Source organism: Calonectris borealis, chromosome Z, assembly GCF_964195595.1.
Source record: "Calonectris borealis chromosome Z, bCalBor7.hap1.2, whole genome shotgun sequence".
NCBI classification, from domain to species: domain Eukaryota; kingdom Metazoa; phylum Chordata; class Aves; order Procellariiformes; family Procellariidae; genus Calonectris; species Calonectris borealis.
In genome coordinates this window covers 48,809,530-48,835,980 of record NC_134352.1, presented here as the reverse complement: position 1 = coordinate 48,835,980, position 26,451 = coordinate 48,809,530, and the positions used below count along the sequence as shown (strand labels likewise).

The window sequence follows — 26,451 nt, the reverse complement described above, 5'->3', positions numbered from 1 at the left end:
ACGCTTAAATGATACATCAGTAGAATGGCATTATAACCACACAGACTACTTTAAATAAGATTTGTAACAAAGCAACATTAATTCTTTCCAGGCTCATACATTATTGAGCATTCTCTAATATCTCAATGACTAAAAGATTAAGTATAAATGGCTCAGAAAACTTTAAATGGAGAAAGAACAGTACTTCTTTTTCAGGAAATCTAGATGCCTCACTGATCCCTCAGTACTGATACTAACCACTCGGTACTTGATACTAAGGACTGATAATCCTTAACCATTTACACTGAATTCCAGGATTACTCAGTATTCCTCTGGCTATGAAAGTGACTCATATTACAACCTAGACTTCAGTGAAAAGCTAGTACGAAAAGCAAATTTCAGATTAATCTTTCTTAAGACTATGAACTCCACGAGACAGAGATCATTATACTACATATATGTATGAGGCTTAAACCACTGAAATTTAGACATGCCTTAGTAAATTAATGGCACTGATGCATCATCCAGATTTGCTTTACACTTCACATTTGAAACCAGAGACTGAAGTTTTGTATTTTGATATGTGTCCAGGACAAGCATTTACCTGGCAAGAACGATTCTCAGTCTTCAATTTCCACAAACACTTCATAAATCAACTACAATAAACCCAAATACTAACTTCCGACACCACTGGAGAGGGGGGAATTCTGGTCACCTAGATGGCATTGTTGTCTTCTAATGCAAGCATATATCATTAAGAAAATATCCAACTGTAATATTAAATGAAATATATATTAGTCTTTTGTCCAACAGTGCTTTTTTGATGCTTCTTCAGGACTGCAGGTAGCAGTGTAGTGCTCTTTAAACCAGTATTCTTCAATCTGCTTTTCTGCTAAGTTTCTTGCTCTGTTAACCTTGTCACAATATTGTTGTTCCAACAGAGCATAATGGATAAGCAAATAAATGCAAATTTTTTATTTGATTAAGTACCCCTGAACACTTTTAGACATTATGCGTTAGTATTTAGAGGTGTTATTCACTACTACAGCTGTAATCCTATAATAGGAAGAAAAAAAAAAGAATGACAGTACACCTTAAAGCATACAAAGCTCTTCAGATACAACAGAATATAGCTTCTACCAGCACATTAATGAGATTTACAAATGATAGCCTTTTTTCAAATTGAATAACTGAGCTGAAACTGACGTGTACATGGAACTTTTGCATAAAAGAACAGGAAGAAATCTCATAATTGATCTCTTAACAGCAACACACATGCTGTCTGCAGTTGGTAACTAAAAGTTCAAATTTCTGCAACAGCATCATCATAGTCATAGCTGCATTGATTTTTAATGCAGACTTCTGGTAGGGCAAACAGAAAATTGGGGGCTGGGGTCACAGGAGAGAGCAAAAGAAATCCCGATATACACAGTGTATCAGAAAGAACACTTCAGCGGAACAGAGGTTTTGTACAATTTCAACAGTGCACTGAGTTCTCATCCTTAATTTTTAGATTGAAAAAGAAAGAAAAGCCAAGCAAAAAACCACATTTTTATAGTTACTTTCTCCCATTCAGTAATGATCAGCCACAGTAAGTGTGCTCAACTGTGCTGTTGCCCTCCTATTGCTAAAACAGTCTGTTGTATTGTGGTTCTTAATTAAAAAAGAAAAAAAGAAGCAACAGTAATTCCATCACAGGAGAACCGGGAAAGCCTTGTTTCATGTTAAGTCACAATTACATGTTGCTTCATTCATAGTCAAATTTTCTTTCTTTCCCATGGGGATTCCCCCAGTGTCTCAGTGCATCTGTTCTAGCATTAGAGCGTTCAAGTCTTTTTTTTCCACCTAGCTGCTTATTTTCATGAAGCTTGCATGAAATTAATCCTCTTTGAATCAGATTCTGACAAATGTCTAAGCGTCAGAAGCTAAGGGTGGTGGGTGGACAGACAGAACATTTAAACCTACCACACAAAAGTTTGTTTACAAAGAAAACCAGACTGGCAAAAGGTGTGATTACGTATTCCTTACAACAGGAAAACTAATACCTACAAATCCCTTCCATTGAAAAAGCAGATTATTTTACTTTTATTTTCTAAGCTGTCTTTGAAAAGGTTGTTTGATAGAATGTCAAGTCATGGGACATTTCAGTTCAGTTTGGACATTTCAGGAAGTTTTGACTGTGTAAGAGAAAAAGAAAAACCACAACCCCTCAAAGCTTTCCAAAATTTCAAGTGGTCTGCACCGAAAAAACAGCAATGCAAAGGTAAGGCAAACAAACAATTGAAAAATATACAGAAAAGCAGAAAGAAGAGGAAAGAGAAGGCAGAAGTCCATACTACATACACATCTTACAGAAAGGAGGTACAGAATACATAAAGAGAAACAAGAATTAGATTTCATGTAGATTATTTTCCTAAACTCAGACATATCAGAAGAATTCAGCAATCCTCCTTATATAACACGGAGTATCTTGGTGTTGCTCTAAAAACAGAGAGGTGAAGTACTCCTTTATGCATCATGGGATTTTGTTTGGGTTTGTGACGTAAGGGAAGTCGTAAGACCTGCTTAAAGATATATTGGAAAGAGACTTTCTCTTGTATCTTGAAACTCCTGTTTAAAACATTTCCAGAAGCACCTGGAAAGGCATTAACCTCCTTCAGCTCTTTGCAATTGTAAAAGCAATGTCAGCTGAGACAACATCATACTGCTCAGAACATTCAGATTTGTCATCTTTAGTTTAATTCGTCTGTACTTTTTAGGAAAACTTTACCTGGAGGGGGAAAAAAATCCTGTTATCACTTCTGCTATAAAAATACTCCCTGATATAATATGTAAGTATTACATTTCCTAAGATGAAGCAAATAAACCATTTCAAAGAAGTGTATTTGGACTCAAAATTGAACATATATTGTAGTGGAAAACAGACCTTTTAGGTACTAAAATTTCTCTGCACCAAATATAAACCTACTTGAGGATGAGTGAAAATCTTTGAAAATTTTAATAGAAGCAATAAATTGTCAATTCTGTTCTGTTACTAAATGAATACTTGCTTATGACAGAACCACTTGACTGAGAAACAGCTGCATAAAACAGAAACCAGCTGTCGTCTGACAAACAAGAAAGCCTACATTTGCTGAATAACACGTCACTTTTGTCCATTTTTTCCTTTTTACTTCCCTTTTTTAGATCAAGTTCCTTTTGTGCTGAAAATTACAGCCATTTTCCCCTCCCCACTACTCTTTCATGCACTACTTTTACAAGTTCCTCTTCACAACACCTCGAGTTTCCGCTAACTCTTCAAGGACTGAGGAATAACTTAGTGAAAAATAATCAGCTAGCAGTCTGGAAAAACACTCCTAATAAGCTGTATGTTTATGACTGCTGCTCAGTCTCTCTTTTTTGCTTTAATCACAAGTTCCTACATGCTGGTCTGCATTATCTACCAATTAGTTATGCTAGTTCTGATCTGTACCAAGCCAGGTCTACATAAACTCTCCTCACATGATACAACCCCAGGAGCCAGCTCTGGCTGAGCAAGTCACCTCCGTCTGCTTAACCACATCAGCAGCAGTTCCTCGCTTCCTACCATGAGTGCTGAGCACCCCCAAGGAGAGATGGCGCTGAACTCCTTTCTCATATAAAATGCCATTTCCATCACCTTGGAGAATGATTACATTCATAGTTGACAGAAACAGAGGGTAATTCCAAAAAACCAAAGGTAGAAATACAGAGTGTGCTTCAAGGTATTCAAAACTATTACTGCTGTCTTTTTAATGAGGCAAATAACAGCTTCTTCCTTCTCACTGGTATGGGCACCTACTGCTCGTTAGCATTAATAGGAGTCAAGGAGCTGTACAGATACCGTATCATTACTATGCACGCAGGATTATCTCCCTTTATTACCCTAAACCAGAGATTTCTGGCTGATTACAAGGAAATTCGTGTACTGCCTACTTTGTGCCAGGACACTTTGAAGGAGGAGGAAAAAGTCTGATGAAGAGGATGCCGAACTGTAATTCTATTAAATAACTTGAAGCAGATCATGATAGTCAATTACATATTTAAAGACTGAAAGCAGGCTCACATTTGTAAACAAATCATTCATTCAGCCTTTGTTTCAAAGACAGCTGCAGGCTTTCTGTTTATCAGAGACAAATGGCAAAGTGATGAGTCCTGCATCACAACTTTTTTTGATACTTAAAAGCAGAACTCCAGCGAGAAAAATCTAAGACATCTAGAACTCAATGCATCATTGTTTTTTGGTGGTTTTACTTCCCTGCCAGCTTTTCTTATGGGAGGACTGAAGTTCCCCCAATGTACCATAAAAACATAAATAAAACTTCAGCTGGATATATTATTTAGTGCCATGAAGAAGGAATGACCTCCCTGCACTGATGCAGAAAGCAGAGGTGGATACAAAACTGCAAGTGCCCAGAATCATCTTGGGGAAATTAGTTTAATACTAAGCATGCTTAGCAGCTTTCTTAAATCCTAAAAAAAAGCTGCTAGCCAAGACAGGGAAGCTAATCCTCATGAGCCGTACATGCTGAGATTGTGACATGAACCAGTACTTGGTCAGGAGAAAAAATTGCCACAGAGCCCTGGCTGAAAAGAATACATCTAGACCAGCAAGGATGTTAGTTGGCCAGCCGCCGTGGCAGATCTCCTGGCTACGGGGAAGGTCTTTTGTTTTGGCACAAGACATGGAGAGAGCTGCATATCTGTGAAAACTGGTGCAAGATCTGCTGTGTTAAAGAACGTGTCCTGTTGTACTGATGAATTGAAAGTATGCAAACCTGGACTGCAGACACTACAGTTCCAATCTGATTTTGTAAGATAAGGGTGCGCAGGGTAGTCGCATAACTGACAACACATACTACATTTTACATTATTTCATTGACTGAATCACAACTGGAGAGTAAAGAAGTCTAAACATAGAATCAAAGTGTAGATCTGCTAAAAGCCTTGTTTATTTTAGAATTATTTTGGAATATGTCCACAGAAAAGTATCATGGACTTACTCACACCTTTTCTCTACAATTAATTTATGGAGAGTAAAGAATATTTGTAATGTTTCGTTTGCAGTAAATCTGAACTCTTTATCCAGACAACTCTGCAGTTCTCCTTTGCTAACTGGTGCTAATACAAAGTAGTTCTGTAGTTTTATTTGATACTTAATGCAAATTTAAAAAAACCAGTACTCTATAACCTTATTTATAGCAAAGCTAAAACTTGGTAAAAGATCATGGAATATCCCTCAGCCAACTTTGTTGCAAACTGGACAAGACTGACAGAAGTTGAATTGAAGGAGCTGTATTTCTACTAGTATGTATTCATTAGTAATTTTATTTGCTAAAGCTTGTGTAGATGCATTTTGGGACAAAATGTTTTGTGATGGTTCTGTAATTAAAACTTCATCTTTGTTATACCCCAACCATATGTCACTCCAATTTTTATAGCAAAACATCAGACATATGGAACATGCCACATCAGTGAGATCTATTTCAACTTAATGCAAATGGAAGCTGAAAATATCACTTTGATCAAGTAACTCTGCAAGTCATTTTACTTCTTATGAAAATGCAGTTGGTCAAATTTTAAGAGCAGGTAAAATCCTACTGCCTCAAGATTGCTTTTAAAATAACTTGATCTTTTTGGACAACATGCAGTTTAAAGTAAAGAACTACATCTTGGCACAAGAGTAAGCTTATCAAATTTAGATAGACACTGTGTAGTCCAGGATTCCAAATTATTCCAAACAAAATTCAAGATACTTAAGTTCACAGCGGCTACCCTTCTTGACAAAAACAGATACAGAAATGGCTATTCTGCAGTACAACATATGGTAAAGAGATTTGCAAGCAGGCAAAACGACACAACACAGCACACTTCAGGTGTACAAGGTAGAGTACAGGCACACACACAGACGATCTCCCAGCAAGACTTACTGGCATAAGCACGGTATTGGACAGTCATGGCTATAGTACATTCAAACACAACTCAAATCACATTCAAACTAACTAACAAGCATCTGCACAACTTTTCTTGAGACTTTCCTGTTTTTATCCTTCCTGGGTTAAAATTAGACAGGTTCTAATCATACCCATGGGTGAATTTTCATAGAAATTCACTTCAGAAAATGTTCATTTCGAAAGAACTTAAAGCGGACCATTCAGCACTGTACATTCAGAATAAAGATCAACTTGAAAGTAGGTCCCTTTTCCTAGCACATCACAGTTTTCTGCAGCTGTTAGGCTACAGCCAAATTAGAAGCATCATCTCCTCCCCTCACCTTAGTGTAGTGTGGTTTATCGCACAGATTAAGGCAAGTTTTTAATGCCCAGTTTAGTTTTGGAACATGACAAAAAATTCAAAGTATACTAACATTTTTGCTGTGTTTATGCTTTCTATTTTGTGACCCCAATCATAATACAAATAACAAACAAATACATAACAAATCCTATGGGCTTATGGCACCCCTCCTTCACTGGAGAGGATCAAGACTGAGCTACAGAGACATTTGCCCCTCTTGCTTTTTCTTTTGCAGAGCCCCCTTCCACTGCATACATTGTCAGACTTTTAGTAAAACAGTGGGGAATGCTCTGCCACATATACAGCCTTTACCTGCTAGAATAGAGCATAGGTTGATCACGTTGATAATGCTCGTCTACATTCAAGGAAGAAGAAGAAATTGTGGTTGCCAAGGAAGCCGCTTCAAACATAGATGGAGTGCTCGGCACTAGATCTGGCCGGTGGCGTGAACCTAGTACTGCATACACAAAAATAAAGAAATAACATTAACACATTTCATTTCAAATTGAATCCAAGAATCTTTATGCAAGTGTATAGAGTCACATAGCGCTCTCAACAGCTTCTTGAATCTTCTTAATATGTTTGAATTGATGAGATTGTAATCTTCATGCACCCATATCCATGCTCTTTTGCATTACTGGGAGGATTTCAGCTGCTAGCCAGTACATTCAGCAGAATACAGAGCAATCCCAAGGTCAAATGTTGAACAGTGGTATGAATATCTGATGAATCCTTCTAAGTTCTGCGACTGGTCTCACACTACCAGGGCCCAGTTTTCAGGTGAGATCAAGTGGCTGGTTCTCCTTTGAGCCTGGCTGCAGATGAGCTCTGAAAGGAGCAAAGTCTGTATCTCTTCAAAAAGACTCTGGGAACAATGAACCGAGCTTCAAAACACTTCATGTGACATGTTTGTTTAAAGGTCAGTGAAAAGAATAGCACTGGCTCTGGCCTTAATCAACTACGTGGGCTGGATAAATTTTTTTAGGATCCCCTGAAATTCAAAAGATTAACGTCATACTATAACCTTGATTCTGACTTCCTCTTACTCCTGAAGGTCCATTCTGCCAAATATGAGTAACAATTCTCTCCATGAGAATAACCTGACTCTGAAGTTTTGAAAGATCAGCCAGATTGGAAGCTTTCTAGTTATAGGGCTTCTAGAGCTTATACTAAATTCCTTTAAAAACATTGTTTAGGCTGTTGATTTGAAAGACATTACCTTCTTCATCAAGGCTGGCATAGCTTTGTCCTTCAGCCAGAATACCACGCTTTTCATCCTTCCACTCCTGGCTAACTGCACACACTATTTCTTGTGATGCTGCCTTTAGGGCTGTGATGGAATTGCACCGTTTCTTTGAAGGTGAAGTCTTTAAAGCTGCATTACCAAATGAAAATAGGTGTTGAATGATGTCATCTTATCTCCCTGCACGTCTTTAACAGCATATAGAAAAGCAAGCCATCTATAAAGCTAGAGTTTCTGAATACAGACAAAAAACACATCCAGATACAAACACACTTACCAAATATATTAAAACTACAACCAAAGGCATTGTCATTTCATCTATAAGTGAAGTACTTTTGATTTTGTCCTGGTTTCGGCTGGGACAGAGTTAATTTTCTTCCTAGTAGGTGGTATAGTGCTGTGTTTTGGATTTAGGATGAGAATAATGTTGATAATACCCTGATGTTTTAGTTGTTGCTAAGTAATGTTTACACTAGTCAAGAATTTTTCAGCTTCCCATGCCCTACCAGGTGCACAAGAAGCTGGGAGGGACATAGCCAGGACAGCTGACCCAAACAGGCCAGCGAGGTATTCTATACCATATGACATCATGCTCAGTATATAAACTGGGAAGTGTTGGCCGGGGAGCAGTGATCGCTGCTCGGGGACTGGCTAGGCATCGGTCGGTGGGTGGTGAGCACTTGCATTGTGCATCACTCATTTTGTATATTCTATCATCATTATTATTATTTTCTGTTCCTTTTCTGTTTCTATTAAACTGTCTTTATCTCAGTCCATGAATTTTACTTTTTTTTTTGTTGTTGTAATTCTCTCCCCCATGCTACTGAGGGGGGGGAAGTGAGCGAGCGGCTGTGTGGTGTTTGTTTGGCTGCCTGCCGGGTTAAACCACAACAGTTTTTTTCTGGAGTTTCTTACTGCTCACAGGACAAAAAAAAATCAAGTCAGTTAACCAACTTTGACATCACCAAGTTACAGATCTCCTATGGAGTATCAGCCCATGTAATCAGAGACAGAATGATACAGAAAAAAAAGAAGACCAGAAAACTGAAAGGACATTTGGAGTATTCTGAGAGATTATGATTATTTCCCTGAGCTGTGAACTACTGCTACATAATTATGTATGTGCTACTGCAGAATTTCCACTTCAGTGACGTGTCAGACATCTTCTTTGGGTAAAATAAACACATCCAAAATGTTGATGGCTTGTACACTCAGCTATGAGCATCCCCCTTTATAATTCTTACCAGGGTCTGCCTACTTACAATAGCATTTTGGGTGAAACTCTAGAATCTGACCATTGCCACTACTACTGAACCATGACTCCCATTTGTAGATCTTCTCCAGAAGGATGCCAGCCAGTTCATTTAGTGTTTTTCAGTTGCCAGCTGTTGACCTCCATGCATTGGCTGCAAGGTTATTTCAGATGCACTGCAATAATTCATATTGTGCTCTACTACAAAATTCAAATTAAAAGCATCAAAACCACTTGGCTAAAAACTGAAGAAGAGAAGCAGATGCACAGCTCCACAGTATTGTTAAAAAATAACACAGTAGATAGCTGCTGAGCTAGCCTCTGCCTAAGGCTGAATCTGCTTATTGTATTTTAATTGTTATTTATGGAGGCTTGTTCTGTGCACTAGGGGAAAAAGCACACCTTCAGAACAGGGCTTAAGAGTTTAAACTGAAACGTCTAACTCGAAATTTAGAAACAAAGTTCCTGAAGGCAGGAACACTCCCAATCTTTATTTTATGAAAGAATGATAATGCATTTGAACCATTAATCCATATAAAAGTAGATTAATAGCCTTGTGTACAGAGCAGATCACTAAAAGTGGAATATTAAGACAGATTAATAGCCTGGAAAAATGAGACAGACAAATCAAGATTAGAGAGAAAATTAGGCATGATGTCCTTAATTATACATTGTAGTTTTCAAATACAGAATGGGTTGCCTTGTGCTGTCATAAATCAACCAGTCAGAATTAGAAAGAACTGACAAAAACACTCAGATGTTCAGGAAATGTAAACGGCTACATAAGAAATTTATTTTGTCCAACAGACAGAAGTATCAAGTTGTCTACTCCTTACTCCCTATCAGTGTAGAGGAGTTCCTTTGAATATTGTCTCAGACAACAGAGCTCCCACCAGTCCTCTGGCAAAATTATTCCAGGGTTTAAGAGATCTGAGTCTCAGAAGGCTCCTTCCTCCTTTCAGCTGAATTTTGCTTCATATTTTGTCATATTACATCAGATTCTTTTATTTTGATATTAATCATCCTTTTCTGAAGGATTTAACGTTTAACACCTTAAGTTGTTAATTTGTGCTAGTATTTGTAGTCATTCTTGTTTCACTTAACAAGTTCTATCCTTCATTTCTATCCTCAGTTCTATCCTTCATTTGTATTTTGTTCTATCCACATAGACTTGTTTCTCACTCCAGACGACTAATGCCAACGTTAAGAGACCAGCATAACGCTGGTCAAAAAGGTGTTTACAAAACACCTTCTATCAGTTTGATACAATTCCATATGCTCAATACTCCTTCCGTAGTATTCAAGCCAAGTGTCCATTCCACATTTTGCCATTCAACTCCAAACCAAATACAGTTCCACAAGTAGGATTATAAAACAGCTAACTAGGATCCATTTTAGAGTATCTGTTCCTCTATGAACTATATAGTTCTAGCCAGTCAATTTATATTTATTTGTCAGGAACTCTGCTTTATAAAAAGCCTTGAAACTCACAAAACACTGTTTCCTAGGGGCTAAGCAGAAACATCCCTTCTCTCACTGAAAATAAAAAAAAGTGCAATTTCCTCCACAGATTTAAAAAATAATTTGGCAGTAAAGCAGTAAGTTAGTATGGATACATACTGTTTAAACCAGCTGATCCGTATGACTTATTATAAGGTTTTATACCACTTGCCATAATTGTTGGAAAAAACCCTCATTGCTCAGATAATCAGAACAGCTTTTCCCCAAAGAGCAGCCTGGGCCACAGTGAACCCCAAGCAATCATCTTTGCCTTGCTGGTATATTTATCAGGTCTTCCCTACAGCCTTCCCCACTGCACACACACTGAATGCATCTCAGCAGTTGTGAGTTGACTTCCAGCGGTAGAAATTTTAGTGAAAGTAAAACCTGATCTGAACTTTTGATGGAAGAAGCCTGTAAGAAGATGAGTCTCTAAACTTTGATTTTTTTTTTTGATTGTGCAATAAGAATATACTTATCACACCTGGAGAACTATGTGTCAAGGTAGATATGAACATATGAACTTATATTCAACTTGTATATTCTTGAATGATAGCTAATTTTCCCCTGTTAATTCTCAAAGTCAGGCTAAATGCAGCAAGTCTGAAAATAAATCTGTTCCTTAATACTTGCAAATTCTGTTGTTCTGCTTCATAGCTGCACCCAGATTATGATAAAATATCTGTACTGCTCACTCTATGGGACTAAGGCAACATTAATTTGTTCTTTTCAGTTTGGAATCAAGAAACAAAATGTGATAGCTATTTCTCCAATATTTTTGCTGAAATCTAACTTCATATGCCTACATGGTAGTTACTGCAGTGTTTGGATTCTTTGGAAGGTACAGTGCACTGGTTTTGGCTGGGAGAAAATTATTTTGGCGGGGAAGACAACTGGCCTGGCTGAACAGGGAGCTTTTGCTGGGACGCAAGAAAAAAAAGGAGAGTTTACCACTTTTGGAAGAAGGGGCAGGCAACTCAAGAAGAGTACAGGGATCTCGTTAGGTCATGCAGAGAGATGCATAAGAGATAACAAAAAATGTTTTTACAAATATATTAACAACAGAAAGAGCCAAGAAGAATCTCCACCCTTTATTGGAGGCAGGGGGGAACATTGCCACCAAGGATGAGGATAAGGCTGAGGTACTTAATGCCTTCTTTGCCTCAGTCTTTAATAGTCAGAGCAGTTATCCTCAGGGTATTCAGCCCCCCTGAGCTGGAAGGCAGGGACAGCGAGCAGGATAAACCCCCCATAATCCAAGAGGAAGCAGTTAACGACCTGCTACGCCTCCTGGACACTCACAAGTCTATGGGGCCGGATGGGATCCACCCGAGGGTACTGAGGGAGCTGGCGGAGGAGCTTGCCAAGCCGCTCTCCGTCATTTACCAGCAGTCCTGGTTAACAGGGGAGGTCCCGGATGACTGGAGGCTTGCCAATGTGACGCCCATCTACAAGAAGGGCCAGAGGGAGGATCCAGGGAACTACAGGCCGGTCAGCCTGACCTCGCTGCCAGGGAAGATTATGGAGCAGTTCATCTTGAGGGCACTCACAAGCCATGTGCGGGACAACCAGGGGATCAGGCCCAGCCAGCACGGGTTCATGGAAGGCAGGTCCTGCCTGACCAACCTGATCTCCTTCTATGACCAGGTGACCCGCCTCGTGGATGAGGGAAAGGCTGTGGATGTGGTCTACCTGGACTTTCTTTCCCCCATGTGGGTGGCAAGGTTTGGGTAGTGGGGGGGGTACAGGGGTGGCTCCTGTGAGAACCTGCTAGAAGCCTCCCCCATGTCCGACAGAGCCAATGCCAGCTGGGTCCAAGACAGACCCACCACTGGCCAAGGCTGAGCCTATCAATGACGGTGGTGATAATCAGCGCCTCTGTGATAACATATTTAAGAAGGGGAAAAAACTGCTGCGCAACAGCAGCTGGGAGAGAGGAGTGAGAATATGTGAGAGAAACAGCTCTTGGCAGACACCAAGGTCAGCGAAGGAGGGGAGGGGGTGCTCCAGGCGCCAGAGCAGAGATTTCCCTGCAGCCCGTGGAGAAGACCATGGTGAGGCAGGCTGTCCCCCTGCAGCCCACGAAGGTCCACGGTGGAGCAGATATCCACCTGGTCCGTGGACCCCATGCCAGAGCAATTGGATGTGCCCTGAAGGAAGCTGTGACCTCATGGAGAGCCCACACTGGAGCAGGCTCCTGGCAGGACCTGTGACCCCATGGAGAGGAGCCCACGCTGGAGCAGGTTTGCTGGCAGGACTTGTGACCCCATGGGGGACCCATGCTGGAGCAGTCTCTTCCTGAAGGACTGTACCCTGTGAAAAGGACCCACACTGGAGCAGTTTGTGAAGAACTGCAGCCTGTGGGAAGGACCCATGTTGGAGAAGTTCGTGGAGGACTGTCTCCCGTGGGAGGGACCCCACGCTGGAGCAGGGAAAGAGAGTGAGGAGGAAGGAGTGGCAGAAACAACGTGTTCTGACTGCAACCCCCATTCCCAGTCCCCCTGCGCCGCTCAGAGGGAGGAGGTAGAGAATTCGTGAGTGAAGTTGAGCCTGGGAAGAAGGGAGGAGTGGGGGGAAGGTGTTTCAAGATTTGGTTTTATGTCTCATTATCCTACTTGGATTTGATTGGTAATAAATTAAACTAATTTCCCTGAGTCGATGTTTTGCCCGTGATTGGTAATTGGTGAGTGATCTCTCCCTGTCCTTACCTCGACCCACAAGCCTTTTGTTGTATTTTTCTCCCCCTGTTCAGTTGAGGAGGGGGAGTGATAGAGCGGCTTGGTGGGCACCTCGCGTCCAGCCAGGATCAACCCACCACACCCTGTAAGTAGCTAATAGTGATATGTATCTTACCCTTGAAAATGAATTAAAAGATTAAGGAAGGAGAAATGGAGGGGAAAACTAGAAACAGGTGATAGTGACAAAGACAAAAGACTTTATTAATATCCAAGTTCTCATTTTTTTCGTTGATAAAGCACAGAAGAAATTCATATCAAAGGGAAGAATGCCTATCTTTTCAAACATGCTGGAGGTGGTATGTAAACAATTTTTACTTTTGCAAATTAAATAAATTAAAATTAATGGGTGTATTCCTACAAGTAAGAGATGCAGGATTGGACACATCATTAGATCATGAAATTCATCTTTGTATCAAGACTAATATAAGGGAACCTGTTTTACCTTCAGATGTCCCTGATGTGACAAAAAATTCATAGCAAATAATTCTCTGTAATTTTACTATTAGAGTACAGTCCCATTAGCTCCAGTGAAGAAACTCAACTTCTGGCAACGTAAGTGCTACATGATGTTGAAGAAAGGATGCTTTTCTTGCCAAGAAAGGAGCGTTATAAAGTAATGATTACAAAAATATATAAAAGAGTAAAAGTCACAATTTTCTTACCTTGAAGTTTCTTGAAAACTCTTGTACTCATAAACTTTAAAAATCTGTCTGCATAAAAACTTGGTCGGTGAACTGAAACAGTGTCCTACAAGATTGAAAAAGCTCTCTTATTTTCCATAAGTAAATCAAAAGTAAATTGGCAAGAAAGAAGCTGGAAACCTCAGGTAAACTATATCATACATTTTAGGCATACTCAAAACAAGTGAATCCTAACTTTTCTTTAAGTATTTAATTTATGAAATTATGAGTTATGAATTATATAGCCATGTTCTGCAAAATCTTCCTAGCATCTGAAATTTTTTTTTCACATTATATACATTTTTCAGTTACAGATTCATCAATGTCCTGCTAAGTGGCCATTGTCTTCTGTAAGTTATAAGGACAAGCTGATCATTTTAATTGCTTTTTGAAAGGTCAACAAATAAAATCAGAGCAAGTATTGGGAAATGGACCTAAAAGATTTCAGCAACAGCCCAAACCACGTGGTGATGGTAGACTACAAATATACCGGAGCTAGCTCTTTCCTGGTCAACATACGTCAAAGTTCCATTAGCTAAAATATCAACAGTTAAAAAAAAAAAAAAAATCTACTTACCCCATCATAAACAAGAGCTTTCCAAGAATGTTCCAGCTTCTTCATTAACCTAAGCACATAAAACAAAATCAGAAACGCTTTATAAAATTTCCACATTTGCAAGTAATTTCAGAACAGCTTATTCAATAAAAACTTGAAATTCAACTTACCTATAAGACTGGAGAATATCAATAATACCCATAAATAGAAGCAGCTTTTCTCCTTTATGGCTTTTAGCTGGAATACCTCCCATTCTGAGAGAAACAACAAAAACATAGTTAGATTATCTTTTAAGACATCTCTGATCATCAGTTAGCAGGTGACCTGTACCCACTTGCAAACCCGAAATAGGTACAACATTAAAGCTAAATGTCACAGTGCCAAGTCAGTCAAATGTGAGTCACTTAGCATACAACTGATTTTAAATAGCAAGCCTAAAGTATCTGGGATCCAGTGGTAAATATCCATTATAAACAAAGAGTATTTTAGGATAACTTTTAGATAGAATTGGAAATATTTAGATGCTCTGAAAATTGGAAAAAAGTATACATCAGTTTATTACTAAGGAAAATAATTAATTTTGCCTAGATAAAGGAGAATTTTCTCACTTTATTGATAACATGTAAGAAAATTGTAGAGAGCCTGACTGCCTGGATCTCCATTTGGTTCAGAGTATTTACTCAGCCATGACTTTAAAGAACAAGGTGCTCATCCTAAGACCCTCTCTTCCTACTCCACCACCTAGAAAAAAGGGTCCGTTGTTTTTAGAATCAGAAACCGAAATCCAATTTTCAGTTTTTCAGCTTCTGTTGACATTGATGGATCCAGTACAAAACCAGAAGAAAAACAGATTGAAGATGCAACACATGCAATATCTCCAAATCTTTTTTAACAGTTTGAGAAACAAGTAGTAGACACCTGAAACAGCTACCAAAGACATAGTTGAGAGTATATTCCCCATTCTGCCACTAAAGCACAGTAGTCCCTTCCCCTGACAAAACATGACTACCACCTACTCAGCCTTGTGGGTTTTTTTCTGGGGGAAAGGTTTTTTATTATTCTAGGCACAAAGGAAACCATGTAACAACAAGTGGAGTTTAAATTACTGTAAAACCCCGTTACCACGAACTCCAGCTGAATTAACTGGTCAGACATTCAGAAGTGTTAAGTGTTTTACAAAACTATATTCTGTTAGCTTTTCCTGGAAGCTATGACTGTAAATTCAATCCAGTACAAGTTATTGCTGCTGGGTATCCATTCTCATCTTCATGCTTGTACGGCCTTACAACGAACCACAGCAGAAGACTGACCTAGGGGTGTTTTTTGTAATACCTAGGCTTATTTTCATCCACCTCAGTGAGGTTTGCCACACTACCAGTTATGTCAGTACGAGAAAGGAGATAGTGCAAGGGGCCAAGGAAGGACTCAACTGCTGCAGTAGGCTTTCTGCAGCAGTACTACACTGCTCAGGATCTGGGCAGCACTACGTTAGCTCAAGTGATGTTGGGAGCCCAGGGTGGGTTTCCATACATAATAACCACAGGGACTTTCTTGGATGACCTATATAATCAGCTTTGGCTTTTAGTTAAAAAACAAAACCAAAACGAAACCAAAAAACAACATCCCCCAAAGATGCCAGTGCAAGACCTCTGCCACCATACAAGAGCATGTGAATGTGAGTAATGCTTGTAAAAACTGAGTGAAATTCAGCTCTGATTTATATTCTAGAGCTCTGAACATCTGGAAACTCTCTATAAATGCTAAATATCATAATTCTCCCATTTGTTTGCTGTATGTTTAAGCACATGTTTCTGTATCATTAGTTGTATTTACCTAGACAGCTCCCTTGAGAACCAGGAGAAGAGTAAATCCTTAGTTTGAAATTAAAATCACATTATAATGAATGACTGATTATATAGAATGAGAATGGTGAACATAATGCTTTCACTGATACTGAATGTATTTCAAAGGAAACTATAGAATAACTAACATCTATATACTTAAATTTCTACTGCAGTTTTTGCTAGATAGAAAAATAAAAGGAAAGTTCTTAATCTCAGGAAACATCGTACATGGATATGACTGCACTTCAGTGGTTGATGATACAGTTCTACGTATTGAGTATACTACTTTGAAATGAAAATAAACACTGTAGGAATATTCATTTCAATGTTAATAAATAGTTTTTCCTTATGGCTTATCAGGCTGCTTCCAGTTAAAATTAGATTATACCTGTGACTCTTGTTAATAGCTGTCTCATAACATCTCTTGGGCATACATAAGTCACTCTGAACTAAACAAATTTGCTATCATGTATTTAAAGATGATCAATCTACTAACCAACGTTTTAATTTCCTGCTCTGCAAAACTGCTATGGACTTCCAGAGGGCGGACTTTGGCCTCCTCAGGACACTGGTCGAGAGGGTCCCTTGGGAGACAGTCCTGAAGGGCAAAGGGGTCCAGGAAGGCTGGACGTTCTTCAAGAAGGAAGTCTTAAAGGCGCAGGAGCGGGCTGTCCCCATGTGCCGCAAGAAGAACGGGCGGGGAAGGCGACCGGCCTGGCTCAACGGGGAGCTCTGGCTGGGACTCAGGAAAAAAAGGAGAGTTTATCACTTGTGGAAGAAGGGGCAGGCAACTCAGGAAGACTACAGGGATCTCGTTAGGTCGTGCAGAGAGGAAATTAGAAAGGCAAAAGCCCGGCTAGAACTCAACCTGGCTACTGTCGTGAGAGACAACAAAAAATGCTTTTATAAGTACGTTAATGACAAAAGGATAGCCAAGGAGAATCTCCATCCTCTATTGGATGTGGGGGGGAACGTTGCCACCAAGGATGAGGAAAAGGCTGAGGTACTCAACGCCTTCTTTACCTCAGTCTTTAGTAGTCAGAGTGGTTATTCTCAGGGTACTCAGCCCCCTGAGCTGGAAGACAAGGACGACGAGCAGGATAAACCCCCCATAATTCAAGAGGATGAAGTTAACGACCTGCTACGCCACCTGGATGCTCACAAGTCTATGGGGCCAGATGGGATCCACCCAAGGGTACTGAGGGAGCTGGTGGAGGGGCTTGGCAAGCCACTCTCCATCATTTACCAGCAGTCCTGGTTAACAGGGGAGGTCCCAGATGACTGGAGGCCTGCCAATGTGACGCCCATCTACAAGAAGGGCCGGAAGGAGGATCCGGGGAACTACAGGCCGGTCAGCCTGACCTCGGTGCCGGGTAAGATCATGGAGCGGTTGGTTTTGAGGGTGCTCACGAGCCATGTCCGGGACAACCAGGGGATCAGGCCCAGCCAGCACGGGTTCATGGAAGGCAGGTCCTGCTTGACCAACCTGATCTCCTTCTATGACCAGGTGACCCACCTAGTGGATGAGGGAAAGGCTGTGGATGTGGTCTACTTGGACTTCAGTAAAGCCTTTGACACTGTCTCCCACAGCATTCTCCTAGAGAAGCTGGCGGCTCACGGCCTAGACAGGTGCACTCTTCGCTGGGTAAAAAACTGGCTGGACGGCCGAGCCCAGAGAGTTGTGGTGAACAGAGTTAAATCCAGTTGGCGACCAGTCATGAGCGGTGTTCCCCAGGGCTCAGTACTGGGGCCGGTCTTGTTCAATATCTTTATCAACGATCTGGACGAAGGGATCGAGTGCTCCCTCAGTAAGTTTGCAGACGACACCAAGCTGGGCAGGAGTGTTGATCTGCTGGAGGGTAGGAAGGCTCTGCAGAGGGACCTGGACAGGCTGGATCGATGGGCTGAGGCCAACTGTATGAGGTTCAACAAGGCCAAGTGCCGGGTCCTGCACTTCGGCCACAACAACCCCAGGCAACGCTACAGGCTTGGGGAAGAGTGGCTGGAAAGCTGCTTGGAGGAAAAGGACCTGGGGGTGCTGATTGACAGCCGGCTGAACATGAGCCAGCAGTGTGCCCAAGTGGCCAAGAAGGCCAACGGCATCCTGGCCTGTATCAGAAATAGTGTGGCCAGCAGGAGCAGGGAGGTGATCGTGCCCCTGTACTCGGCACTGGTGAGGCCGCACCTCGAATACTGTGTTCAGTTTTGGGCCCCTCACTACAAGAAGGACATTGAGGTGCTGGAGCGTGTCCAGAGAAGGGCAACGAAGCTGGTGAAGGGCCTGGAGCACAAGCCTTATGAGGAGCGGCTGAGGGAACTGGGGTTGTTTAGCCTGGAGAAGAGGAGGCTGAGGGGAGACCTTATCACTCTCTACAACTACCTGAAAGGAGGTTGTAGCGAGGTGGGTGTTGGTCTCTTCTCCCAAGTAACTAGCGATAGGACGAGAGGAAATGGCTTCAAGTTGCGCCAAGGGAGGTTTAGATTGGACATGAGGAGAAATTTCTTTACTGAAAGAGTGGTCAGGCCTTGGAACAGGCTGCCCAGGGAAGTGGTGGAGTCACCATCCCTGGAAGTATTTAAAAGACGTGTAGATGAGGCCCTTAGGGACATGGTTTAGTGGACATGGTGTGTTGGGTTGACGGTTGGACACGATGATCTTAGAGGTCTTTTCCAACCTGTATGATTTTATGATTCTAAATCCTGATGGTACAGCTTTTTTTGGGGGGGAAAAAAAAAGGCTTAATCTTTCAATTCGTGAAACGCAATGTACACTTGAATGTTTTGCCTCTTAATACCAAGTGGCACAGACTGAAGAAACAGAATGTGCAAGTTTTAACAGTAACCTTAAGAGCAGGTTATGGCACTTACGTGTTTGTTGTCTCTGTGGTGATGGAGTCCCCTGACTTCCCAGGGCCCTGTATAGACTCCATGGCTGTGGAATAGAGAACTTTCTGCCCTCCAGGACGTTTCGCATCCGATGCGCTCTGGGAACTCTCTCCCTCTTTTTCCTTCATGTTACTGTTCAGTATGTGGATTCCCAGTAGCAGACTGTAATCCATGATCTTAAAACTTTCTAGAACCTATCAACAAAGAAGAAATGGCTGTACTAAAACAAAAAAAGACTACCTACAATATGAATTACATAGCAGCATTTTGAAAACCTAAGTAAAAATAGGTCTTCAAAGCACAAGTTTCTCTTATTAGGAAAATGTGTGAAATTATAATTAAACAAAAATCTTTCACTACCCCACATAAATCAAAGTGCTAGTTATCTAATTAGCTCAATGCTTTTCTTAAAAGTGGGAAAGAAAGATGCATAGCTGAAATGTAATCTGATGTTATTCTGTAGCCAAGGAAGACGTGTCCAGTCAGCATCTTTTTTATTTATAGCAAATAATCAGTTAATAGTTCCACCATTTACTTATGAACTACAGACATTTTTAAGCCACCTCTAATGCATGTTCCAGATTTTACTGAGCATTTTTGCCTAGACTACTCTCAACCTCCCCTCCACCTCCTGTTTATAACTGAGAAAGCATTCTTGGAGAACTTTCAAATGACAAAAAAAGCATCTGCTACCACCCTCTCATTAACAGCTGATGGGATTTGGGTACAAAAATTATGCATTTCTCTTTATTAGGCTAAGTAGGGCCTATCTAAACTGCAAAGGCAGTTTTATTTCTGAAGCGTGACTTAACCAACCAGCCTTCTCTTCTAGATCTACCAACCATTTTTGCCTCTGTCAGCAGGCGAGTTCCCTTCCTTCTTTCATGCACATGTACTGTCATAAGTTTCTAGTCAGTAACTTCATTATGAAGTCTGGCATACTGCCATTAAAAGAAAATACAGTTCAAGTCAATATGCAAACATGAACTAAAACAAGCTGTGATCACATCTAGTAATATAACCAAACTGTTAGCAGACAGCAACTGTGTTACATATCTTAGGTTACAGCAGTGCTGTAACCAGAAAAACCAGTCGCAAGCAGGAAGAGTATGCTCACTTCTGCTTTACCTCATGCAACTCAGCAATGATTCATGATACGTTTTGGCATACAGTGCCCTAAGATAATGGTGTAATTTTTGGCACAGAATCAAGAGGCAACAGTACATCTTGAACAAGAACAAAATGTGAGCAGAGATGACAAATAAAGACCAGTAACTCCAGGTATGTCATTTTGATGAAGACTATCAAAGTATAAATATTTTCACACAAAACACTAGAGATGGCTTGTGAACTCTAAGACACATTTTGCAAATCCAAAATGAGATTTGTTGGCAATCATCAGGAAAGGTCTAGTGGTCTGTGAAATTGTCTGAGGAGGAAAAGGGAGTCTACTACTTAACATATCGCCAGAGATAATTTTCACTCCAATGTCCAAGTATATAAGCAAAGAGGGAAGAAAGCTCTGTTCCACTCCATCTGTGTTTCTTATGTACTCATTATATTGAGTAGAAGCCAAATGTACAATACAGCTGAATTCTTTTCAATCTCTGGCATTTATCTTCCATGAGGAACATGGTGTCTTAATTTTAGCACTGTTGTAAGCATTTAAAGTGAAGAAACAAAGCATAACACGCTGTAATCTAAGTGTAGAAAGGCATAGCCTCGTTCTGATTTCCAGGCATAAAGGAGGGGTTTAGAAGACATGGGAGGTTTAACTTTGCTCAGAGGTGGGTTAGTTCAAATGGAACAAGAAAAAGGCTGCTAAGGTATGGCCCTCAGTACACCACAGCATTCTCTGATGACAGAACTCACACAGGGTTTCAGGACATGACAAAAAAGCATATTCTAAATTACCATACAACAAGATAATGAAATTTTATTGTGCATTGTGTGGTAATGTTGGTGGCTAATAACTCCCTGTTTTACGATCATGAATTGCAAAAATAGCAAAGCTAACAGGTAGAAAGGCACAGACACTTGGTGCCAAATAAGTTCTAGAATTTTCTTTACTGCTTGCTTATTGCTACTCTTTACTCAGACTTTCTCAAAAAGAAATTACTATATAATGTATTAATTAGAAATATGTAATCAGTGGATGTTTGCCACCAAATACTGAAAGTAGATTCTGGGTAGGCTGAAGAAACACCCCAACAATTCATCCTCTATAAAAATACTTGCCTTAGTAGTACAGTCAGCAGCACTGTTTATGCAAAGCCAGATTACAGCAGCTAGTCAGGCTTGGAAAAAGCACTGCCACTTTTATTTTACAGTTATAAACATAACTGCTGACAGCTCTGCTTTCAACCTATTCTCTACCGTCTTTTGAATTAGATTACATTAGACACATTATGATTTAACTGCACTAATTATATAACCTACATTTAGGATGGGATGTAGCCTCATGGAAGGCTGTGATATAATGTGCTGCTTCTTCCACAGGGACCTCTTATGTGATAAAATTAATCTTTCTGACTGCATCAATTCACCACTGTCACTTAAACCCATACTACTTGTATTATCCAATGGACTAAAAATCTCTTTGCCTATTTATGACTTTGTTCTAGGATTACTGAGAAACATCATAAAAACAAGTAGCTATTTCGTTATTCCAGTTCTTTATGAAATTGAAACACCTACACATCCAACAGATTAACCGCAGTACATATTTTTACAAACAGCACATAGCATATGAACTCTAGCCCTTGTCCCCCAGACACCCTATTCATGGTCCTACTCAGAGACAGCGTTGTCCAGTCTACAAAGTGTCTTCAGGATATCATAATATGATCTGCCCCTGGGTCTGCCTACTGGTTTTATACACAGTTCTGACTACCTCCCCTTAGAAATTTGATAACCAAACCAGCCACTCCTAACGCACACACACACCTTTTGACCAGATCTAAGGATGTTTTACTCCCCTATTTGTTTCTAAGGAAAATTCTGATATGAAATAATTAACCAGAATAACAAGGAAGAATCTCAAACATCAGCATTCAACAAAAACTTACTTCGTGCCAAACTATTCTGCATTAACTCTCCATGAAGACAGAAATTTTACTTCAGTCAGTGGGATTTCCAGCTGAATATATCTGAAGGGTTCTCACATATGTATCATCATTAATATTTAAAAAATCAAATCACGATGATTTTTAAATGTGTAAGTAGCATTTTGCACACACAGTTGTACAAATTAATCTGGTTCGCCAAGGACAAGTTACAGAATGCAGCACATCAAGCTATTTCTGAACATGCAGCATCCTATGAGAACACAAAAAGGCGTAAGCCTTTTCCTGGGTCGAGGGTTGCTTGCAAGTAGCTTTGATGATTTTAGATGGAACTGCTTTTGAGAAGAAAGTTTTTGCTACAGAGGTACCAAAATAAGATCCTAATCTAATGAAAACACACTCAAACAAATCACAGTATTAAAAGGGCTATAGTCATAGCAAAATGAGAAAGCCCTGTAAAACACCTGACGTCATCCATGTGATATCACCAGAAATTGACATTAAATCCCAGAAATACAACCCTTGTGTAGGTGAAGTGAGAGAAATTCAACCCCTACTCATGTAACCACTCTTAAATGCACCTTCCTAGCAAAATGGCACTGGGACATTTCACCAAGAATATTCTTATTTGTTAGTACACGGCATGATTAAGTGTTGTATTTGATAATGACAAGTAAACGTGCAGTTCATTAACTCAATATTAAATAGTTCATCTCATTTGCATTTATATATGTGTTATTTCACTAGCTACACAGATTCTGTCAAGATGATGTTGTCACCTGGTCACTAAGTACTTCAAGGCTGGCTTTAGCTGCTCTGACAACTTCCAGATGGCAAGCGTCGCTCATCCCCTTCTAGCCTTAAGCACTATTTTGCTTTCATACCACATAAAAAACCCAGTGAAAAGGCATCACACAATACGTTGTTTCAGAACATGGAAAAATAACTCCCTGAATCAGATTTTCTTTTCTCTGAGCTAATCAGATGTTAGAGCACTCTGTGAATCATCTTAGACATGGTTACACTCAACTATCTCAGCCAGTGACTAATAGAGTAAAGCAAGTATTTCTGCCTTGGAATTTAATTTTTATTTTAGATGCAGCCAGCCCAAGCTGTGTGCTGTCTGACAGAGAAATCTACATTCATGTTGCTAACCACGCAAAACAACTCAAGATGGCAGGTCATTTTCATAAAAGAATCAAGGAAAATGCTACTCAAAAAAAAAAAAATTTCATAAGCTTATGAAATGCAAGAACTAAAAGGATAACCATGCAAGCAAGCGTTTCCTCTCCTACAAGCATTTTGAAAAAGGGACATAGGAACTAAAATAACAGAAAGAAGACTGATTTTACACTGAATCAGTAATTACTCTCCAACATAAGGAGATACATAAAAATCCCACAAAATAAAGGACTATCTCGCAAAATAACATTTCTTAGAAACAAGTGCGCAAACGTCAAATGCCTATTGATGGGTCTGGTTTAGAAACAATCTATCCCAAGAAAATAAATCACCAACCTCCCCAAAGTGTATGTGGAGTCACTTCCCATTTCAACAGAATTCTTGAAACATATTGTTAACTAACACTCCTAAAAATTACAATTTAGTTTCTGATTTTCAAAATAGAAGTAAAGAGAAATTTGGAATTTCAATTGATACTACAGGAGAGATAACATATAAAGATACAAGAGATCTGCAGTATCATTCCATGTCCATTTTCCTCAAACTACCACTTCTGACAAAAAGGCCTTTCATCTAAGATTAGCACATTCTCCACCTCCATACCATGCCATGCCATCTATTATTTCTGCCTTATGTTGCAGTGCAATACTCCTCAAGTTGCGCCAACACTACTGTTTGTAAGGACATGCTGTAGAATAGGTCACTGAAATTATTTGGGTTAAAGAATAATCTGCGTAGACCCTTTGAGGTAGAAAAAAGACAAGAAAACTAATCAAAACACCCCACTACTAAGGGCTTTGAAAAATCCAGTGAATAAATTTGATCATACAAGTTCTCTGTCACAGTTGCTTCAGCACAAAACAGATACGCGTTCGTGCCGTAAAGCTTGAGACTTTTGCAGCAACTGGCTAAACCAGCAGTGATGAAAATGATACCCAGACCTGAAACTTATGAGATATGACTCTCCTTGTCTTCAGCTTTGAATTTCCTTGTCTTTACAGGCTTCTTTGTTAGTCAGGGCATTAATGCCACTGTTAGAATGTGATTTCCTTAGGAAAGTCCATAGTGTTCTTTGCTAACATAATAAAGGAAAAATGCAGACTCTATAAAGCCACTCTATTTTCATTAGCAAAAACATCTTGAAATTATTTTGTTGTTATTAAAAAACGCATGACCACAATTGGATTAATTGTCATTGCTTCTGTAACAAATATTTTGCAATACAGGTATCAATATATTAATTGTTCTAATGTTAACTTACAAATGAAAAATGGGTAACCACATACTTTTGTTTAAAACATTCCTCAACACTTGCATGACATTTTTATAAATGCACAGAGCACCATTAATGAACTATGCCTTTTGCTTTTCCAGCAACAGGATAATTTCCAACCATTGCTACTGAATGTCTGAAAAAGGAAAAAAAACAAAACAAACTGTAATAATATTGCACCAAACCAAATAAAAATAATTCTGGTAAAGTGCAACTTTGGAAATTGAGCCTGTTTATTCCATTTTAAATGACCAGAAAGGAAATCCCATAATACAAAAACCTGAATTCTGTTGTTTGGTTTCTAATTCAACTTATAAGCAGCAATGCATTTTGTCCTTCATGTCTTGAAAAACTTTAAGCAACAAGAAAGAAAAAAACTCCATGACTTGAACTCCTACTCTGGCCACCAGAAAAAAAATGGTGTTCACAAACTTTAATCCTCCAGATAGTGTGGAGATACTAGCTAAATAACAATTTATTTATTTATTAATATCCTGACAATACTCCTATGAGGCATCTAATCATTCTCTTAATTTTCTAATGCAAAAATACCCTATAAAAATAAAGTGTTCTGCCACAGAGGGAACAACAGGAAAGGTTTTGGTTTCCTCATCTGCAGCAAGACATGCCTTAAGGAAAGAGGTGAAGAAGGAAACAGTAAAGATGATTTGAATCTCACCTCTTAGTAATAGCTGTGTTTACAGAGAGAAGCAGAAACTTATTTTTCCACCCTCATGAATTTGGAAGAGATATCCCCAGCAAGAAATCATAAAACATGCATACTTTGCATACTTGTAGGTCATTAGCACTTCAATTGATAGCTCGAAAAGTACTCTTCCTATTGAAACAGAAAATCTAATTACTTAATGCAAGACAAAATTCTCTAGTTTTACAGTGAATTGCCTTGTCTGTTTGTGTAAAACAACATTTGTTAATGTAGTTTTAAATGTGACTGGTGTCACAGGATCCCTAAGCTCACCAAGTTAACCGAGAAGAACTAGTTTTGAGTTTATAGGCCAGCTCTTGAATATGCTTCATTAAGAAAAAAGACATCCTTGAGTAACAAATGAAGATCATTAGTGCTTTTATAAACTCTGGCTCACTTTTTACCCACTTTTTTAGATAGGTGGGGAATAAATCTTAACTTCAATTTTTAGAATATCATATCTTTGTAATTTTGCTGGGGAATTTTATCCCAAATTTTAGGATAAATAAATACTGCTTGATTTGCATAGATAGTTTTTTCATCTCTGATATTTATATACATTAAAAACTGTTACGCAAGAGGAGGGAGAAATACTGGGAATTGACCACTGACTGACAAAACGAGGTTACTTTAGTGCATGCAGGTAAACATCTTACTAAGTAGACATTAACAGCAAAGTAAAGAGCAAAAAGAACAATACTTGGAAAATCTTTTTCCATTTGCCCGGTTAATAGAGCTAACTGCATTTACATGCACGCCTCCTTTTAGCCCTTTTCAATTTTCTTTTCTCTTGGATTCAGCAGCAGATGGAAAGGGAAAAACACAACCAGGCTATTTTTAATAGAATACCCCATATTCCTGCATATGACTAGTTGACATTCAAGAACATAGTGTATCTGTGCAAGCGCGTGAATCAAAGATTTACAAATACAGAATCCTGTGATTATCTATTCTCCTGAAATTCATGTTTCTTGTTTAAAGTTATATTAACATGCTTTAAGAAACAATTTGTAGAATAATCTCTCTATTGTATAATTATGACACTGTCAGTTTTAAAAGGGACTTCCTTTTTTTTTTTTTTTAAATAAAGAGTTACAGTTCTTCTGTACTTGAAGGGATTACAGGGAAAATATTGTTTTCATAATCAAACCACTGGCCCATATTCTGATGAGATGTGCTGGTGTACCTTTCCTGCAGTAATTTTTGACATGTATCTCTATAAAACTCTATCTTCA

General features: G+C 39.4%; 1 protein-coding gene across 2 annotated transcripts in view; it reads right to left on the bottom strand.

Moving 5' to 3' along the window:
* The window catches only part of PIP5K1B (phosphatidylinositol-4-phosphate 5-kinase type 1 beta), a 130,086-nt gene that overhangs the window by 26,227 nt on the left and 77,408 nt on the right, over nucleotides 1-26,451 (bottom strand). For both annotated transcript variants that reach the window (XR_012670821.1, XM_075136273.1), the window contains exons 8-13: nucleotides 18,973-19,184; nucleotides 14,431-14,514; nucleotides 14,282-14,330; nucleotides 13,687-13,771; nucleotides 7,511-7,666; nucleotides 6,604-6,748 (exon numbers count right to left, since the gene is read on the bottom strand). Coding sequence is in view for 1 of the 2 variants with exons in the window: in XM_075136273.1 (XP_074992374.1) it covers nucleotides 6,604-6,748; nucleotides 7,511-7,666; nucleotides 13,687-13,771; nucleotides 14,282-14,330; nucleotides 14,431-14,514; nucleotides 18,973-19,184 (731 nt within the window). In the remaining variant the exon portion in view is untranslated. The remainder of the gene's footprint in view (nucleotides 1-6,603; nucleotides 6,749-7,510; nucleotides 7,667-13,686; nucleotides 13,772-14,281; nucleotides 14,331-14,430; nucleotides 14,515-18,972; nucleotides 19,185-26,451) is intronic.